Here is a 5936-nt window from a genome sequence, read left to right as displayed (position 1 = left end):
GTCCGCCGCCGCACCGGCTCCTGGTCACTCTGCCGCCTGAATGAGCCAGGATCAGCTCTGGGGTTTTGGATTTGATTAAGTGCCAGTCTCGGGGAAGTTGCAGCCAGATGAGAGCCCAGGACAGAGGCACAGTCGCTCCTCCATGGGGTGATGTGCTGCTCCCGGCCCCATGGGCCAGCAGCCGGCTTTGTGCTGGGACTCCGGGGCTACCGATGCTACGCAGGGAGCCTTTAGGATGCACCCGCTCAGCTGAACGGAGGGGTGGTGACACTCGCATCAGGGGGTGCTCCCAGCACTGATGTGAATCTTGGCTCTGGGCGAGGCCAGCCTGCGACCGCTGCCATGAATGATGCTGCGCAAAACGAACCCTCCTGGGTAGATGCTAACGAGCCCTGCAGGCACCATCGCTGTGCAGGCCGGCACAGGTACCCTTAGAAAAAAGAGCTTGTTGGGCACAGTGATCATCCCAGGCAGTCACTACTGGAAAATACTTTCAGGCTTCCATAGGTAAATCATTCATGTGGCCAAGTGACAAATTTTCAAATTGCAGCACAACTCTGTCAATACTGACTTGCTCCATTAACTGCTTTCCCCTGGTCAATGTAATAAATATTAACTGGGTCGATTTTTAACATGAAATTCTCCTTTGTTCAGGTAGATGACCACCGAGAATTGAAAATCTCGCCTTCTTGCCCCTCCTTCTCAGTGATCCTGTTTATTGCAAAATTAGTAGGGAGGGGGCATAACTGCCTTCTGGCTAGAAGGTCTGCTCTGAATTCTGATTTGTTTCTCAATTAATTTGGTCCCATGAATCAAACTTGTTTCTGGGAGAGGCTGTGGCCTTTCCTCCTCTTCCCCAAAGGGTTAACAACTGTTGTCCTCTAAAGGAGTAGTTTCTTTAGAGAGACTAAATGCAGGAAATAAGTAACCAGCTACTTTATAACCTTGTGCACCTTTACCTGTGGAGATCACTGGAGGGAGGCCTGTGGCTGTGTCTTCTGGACCTCTGCCCCCAGGACACAGAGAGGAGCTTCTAACTGGAAAAACAACAAACTACTGATCCGCTCTCTGGAAAGGCAGCGTAGCATTTCGGCAGTGTTTAGGTACAGCGTGGCTCTGGGGTGAGCCCCCGCCAGTGGCTTGGAGCTCTATAGAGGAATGTGGTAGAGCAGTTCTGCACACGTCCATTTGCCGCGGGTGGCGGGACAGGGCGTGTGAGTGCCTAACGGGTGGTTTGTAACCAGTGACCCTCCTGGGAACAAATTCAGGACAAGTTAAACAGAGCTATGCAGATACAAACCTGTGTAAATGAGGACAGAGCTGTCTATTTATCATTCAGAAACTTACCTCAGTAGCTAAGGACTCTTAGGTCACTCCTGTTCCCACAGTAAACGATTCCCTCTCCTGTCCCTATCTTGAGTTTCTCTCGAGCATCCGCACGGTTCTTCCTACCCCTGTAATCCTTCATGCCTTTCAGTGCTGGCCCAGCTCTCGGTACAAATGTATCACTAGCCACTCGGTAACTGAACAAATCGGGTTTTAATAGAATACAGTGAGCAGGTGTTCGTCAGCCTGCACTGCAGAGGTTGGTCCCTCCATAAAAGCCACAGCAGCATGTGGCAGCACCACTAAAGTTTTCCAGTTTTGGCTGTATTCTGTTCTTGGATGTGAATCTGTAAATAAATTCTAGCAGAGTGAGCAAAACAAGTACTTGACAGAGGAATTTTTGAATTAATATTTTGGGTATGTCATATTTAAAGCCAGACATTCATCTTCTCTCCGTGTAATCTTAGCACCATGTTAGATTATTTTGTAACTGTTAATCTTCCAAGTATATTTTTAAAAAATACTGTGAAGCCTCCCCAGATGCATGGTCTTTGCATTCAGTAAGGGTTAGCACTGTGTTAGTGCTGTGGGCCTCTGCACAGCCGAAGCCTCTGTCCTGATGAGGGCAGATTAATTCTTCCTGTAAAAGAACAGTGAAGAGGCACTGGATCCCAGGAACTGAGCTGTTCCCAGGGCTCCTGTCCGTAGCCCCAGGAGGCTGCTGTCCCTGTCAGCCGCCTGGCAGTGGCAGGTCACCCATCTCGCGCCTGGGGCAGGTAGACGGTAACTGCCAACTCCTGCTAGTGCAGCAGTAGCTAACAGCAGCTGAGGCAGCATGTTCAACCTTGCAGTGGAGCCGCTCAGCAGTGGGAGCAGAAAGCTAACAGTTCACACACTTTCACCCTCCTCCTCCTCTTCCTCCTCTGCGCTCTGAGAGTCTTTCTCCTCTGAGGGCAAAAGAGGCTGGTGCTGACATGACTGATGTCTGTCTGCACTCCTCCACGAGGCGTGCAGGTCTGTCCTGCCTTGCTGCAGGAAGAGGGGCAGGAGGTCGGGGGTGAAGGGCATGTCCCTGAAGGCGTGCAGGAGGAAGATGCCGGACACGATGGTGAGGAAGCCACTGATGGTGCCGATGATGTTGTCTAGCACCATGTGTTGCCACTCCTTGAAGAGGATGGCAGAGCACATCATGACTGCTGTGGTGAACAGCACGTAGTAAACAGGTGTGACCACAGATGTGTTGAAGATGTCCAAGGCTTTGTTCAGGTAGTTGATCTGGACGCTGATGCAGATCACCAGGCACACCAGGAGCACCCAGCCCAGTGGTTCTTTCAGGACTGGTTTCCCAGAAAAAAGTTCTTTCAAGGCAATCCCCAAGCCTTTGACGCAGGACACAGACAGCGAGCCGATGGCAGAGCAGACCAAAACATAAACCAGGACGTTGCTCTGTCCACAACGGGGTCCAGCCACAAAGATAAGCAGAAGGGAGCTCACCAGGACACACACAGCAAATACAATGAATCCTTGGGGAAAGAAGAATTAAAGACCTCTGTCAGAAAACAGCAGCACCAGTGACAGATATAACTGAACAGCGAGTAGAGACAGAGGACAGGTGGGTAACTGCCCCATCAGTCTGTCTTTTTAGCCTACACCTGTAGGGACTGGGCTTGGAAAGGAGAGTTGGTCTCCAGCCTGAGCAAAGTTGCAGAGACAACAGCAGCTCTTTACAGTGCTGATCACAGCACCACCCCACAAGTCAGCCTGTCGGGGAACACAGCCACCTGTGCTGGAAGGGGCACAGCCAGGCTTTATGGCGCTAGTGGAGGTGGGGGGGCTTGTTTGCCAGAAAGATGAGGGGGCACAGCTCCACAGGAGGCCCAGGAAGGTGGCAGGCGGTTTGGGAAGCCCTAGCTGAACCCTGCGGGCTGTGGTGGGATAAAGAGGAAAGTGCCACATCGCAGGAGTGCAAGGCCCTGTGAGAGGACTCCCTCTAATGAGCAGCATCATCTACATGTTACTTTGCTTTGGTCTTTTCCCTGTGCTTTCTTCCTCCATTCTCCTGTGACTTATTCTGCCATTCATGCTATTGCCCAAGTCATATCCTTGCAATCTGATTCATCCTCTAACATAAATATCAGGACTACTTGATCTTGGGCATAATTCCTTGAATCGCTTGTTCATCTTTGCCTGAAGTTCCTCCTCTGTCTTTCCTCAGCCACACCACTGCCACCCTCATGTACACGAACTCCCTCTCATATCCCAGCACTACCACAGGCGAACCCCTTCTGCTGACAGGTGCAGCTAATTCCCATGCTCTTCACTTTTTGCATCCATATGTTATAGACAGTACAAAAAAAAAGCACACTTGGTTAGACTAATGACCCACGTTCTCATCCTTGCTTCAGCACAGACCCAGCGACTTGGGAGCATCACTCAGACTCCCTCTCTGCAAAGCAAGGTTCCTGTCTGCTTCTTTCAGCCAGGGTCAGTCCTAAAAAGCCATTCTGAAGCTGACAGGTGCCCCTATGTTCTGAGCTACTCAAGGAGTTGTAAATCCTCTGAGCATGTGTATTAAATGCTGTTTGACCGTCACCAATCTTTCACATTTGGAGCATGGAGACTCCAGCCTTTTCCCACCACAGAAGGCAACCCACAAGCTATCCTGAACACAGGGCAACGTTTCCTCCACTGGTGTGCAGAGCAAGAAGCAGCTCAATTACCCTTTAGTTTGGTCCTTCCCAATCTAGCCAAGTTGTATCCTACCTTCTACTGTCATTTCCAAGCCTGAAGTTAACAGGACCCTTTTATTTAAGTACCTGGATCTTTCAGCTTCTCTGCCATTGACTCCAGGCTGGAAACCTCTTCTTCCTGCGGAGCATGGATCACCATCACTGTGGAGCCCAAGATACTCAGGATGCAGCCAATCTTCCCATGAACATTCAGCTGCTCATTCAGGAAGGTGGAAGACAGAACTGCACTGAAAGATAGTAAAAAAAAACCCCAAACCAATTAGGCTAAGGGATGGAGTACCTGAGGGAAGAGACAGAGGAAAGCACAGCAACTGCTTTCACCACTAAGGGGTGGTAGGTGAGGTAAGGGTGTTTCTGAGGCTCCTTACCTAACAAGGACACTTAGAGCACCCAGCGGAGTTACCAGCGTTGCAGGGGCAAAGGCATAGGCAGCAAAGTTTGCTGCTTCTCCAACTCCCACTGCAAGAGAAACTCTGTCAGGTGAGCATCAAAGTAGGAGCCATTCAGCATAATACACGTTTGAGCACAGTCAGAAGAGAGCCTCAGTTTCCACCTGAGCCTTCCATGTTTCTCTGAGGTATGTTATGCAACTGGGAAAGAACAGCACCAGCAAGAACAAGTAGAAGCCCGATACAGGTTCTCTTGGGAAGACAAGGTTCGTGGTTACACACAGGGATCCTTAGTCACACAGTAACCACAGAAAAATATTTCCATAATGTCCTCAAAGCAGAAAGGAGTTTTGACCCGTTTTGTATTTCTAAGTCATGTTCTTCTGGAACAGCTTTTACAACTTTTTAAAGAGTACATCGAGTACAATTGGTTATTAACATTACAAAGTGTAAAACAGAGTGGCTGAAATTGCTGTAGCACTAAGCCCACGGTGCTGGATGTGCTGTTATAACTACGTCGTTTGGGCAGGCCACTTCAGAAGCATTTAACCCAACCCAGTTAGACCAGCTCCTCACCTCCTGTTTAACAGAGAAACCTGACAACGCATGAGACTCTAGGATATTTTACAGTTATAATTCGATCAAGGGTATCTTCAGACACTCAGATAAAAACCAAGCAGTCAAACAACGATCACAATAATAAAACAGGAAAGCAACTGGAAACAATGGCAAACACACTCTTAAGTGTGTCTTGCTACATTTTCAGAGCGGGTACTTACTGCACAGCAGCCCTGCCCACCAAAGCCATTCCTGCAGGTACGCGTGGCCTCCTTGCCCTAAGTAAGGAAGAAAGAGCAACAAGAAACCTCAGCTGGAGCTACACCAAAGGCTCATTATCCTGCCAGAACTGCGTGGGAGAAGCAAGCAGGAGCAGCCTGACCTCCTCCGAGCACAAGGCTGCCTGGGGTCTGCCTGCTTTGCCACACGTCGCCCCGACCCAGATACGGGCAAGCACTGATTCTTTTACCCTAAAAGCAGGGATTTTATCTCCAGGTTCTCCTGCGTTTGACAAACAGCGGTTTCAAGAACGCGTGAGCGGTTCTAGAAACGTGTCTTTGCTGGCGATGGGTGCCTATCCCCGTGGAACGAGCACAAGGCTGCCTGGGGTCTGCCTGCTTTGCCACACGTCGCCCCGACCCAGATACGGGCAAGCACTGATTCTTTTACCCTAAAAGCAGGGATTTTATCTCCAGGTTCTCCTGCGTTTGACAAACAGCGGTTTCAAGAACGCGTGAGCGGTTCTAGAAACGTGTCTTTGCTGGCGATGGGTGCCTATCCCCGTGGAAAAAGTCTACTTTTAGACCACCCTCCCCCCCTGCAAACCAGGCTGGGGGCGGCCCAGGCCCAGCGCTGGCCGGGGCAGGCCGCGGCGGCCCCCCGGGGGCCCGGGGGGGCGGGCGCAGACGCAGGC

General features: G+C 50.6%; 1 protein-coding gene across 1 annotated transcript in view; it reads right to left on the bottom strand.

Annotated features, from left to right (window-relative positions):
• Positions 1 to 2214: 2214 nt before the first annotated feature.
• Positions 2215 to 5936, bottom strand: part of LOC104290232 (magnesium transporter NIPA2-like) — a 4555-nt gene continuing 833 nt past the window's right edge. The window contains exons 2-5 of the mRNA XM_009889309.1: positions 5245 to 5301; positions 4445 to 4535; positions 4143 to 4303; positions 2215 to 2849 (exon numbers count right to left, since the gene is read on the bottom strand). Coding sequence (XP_009887611.1) covers positions 2215 to 2849; positions 4143 to 4303; positions 4445 to 4535; positions 5245 to 5301 — 944 coding nt within the window. The remainder of the gene's footprint in view (positions 2850 to 4142; positions 4304 to 4444; positions 4536 to 5244; positions 5302 to 5936) is intronic.

Source organism: Charadrius vociferus, unplaced genomic scaffold, assembly GCF_000708025.1.
Source record: "Charadrius vociferus isolate BGI_N301 unplaced genomic scaffold, ASM70802v2 scaffold7, whole genome shotgun sequence".
Classification (NCBI taxonomy): Eukaryota; Metazoa; Chordata; class Aves; order Charadriiformes; family Charadriidae; genus Charadrius; species Charadrius vociferus.
This window is presented reverse-complemented; position numbering and strand designations above follow the sequence as displayed.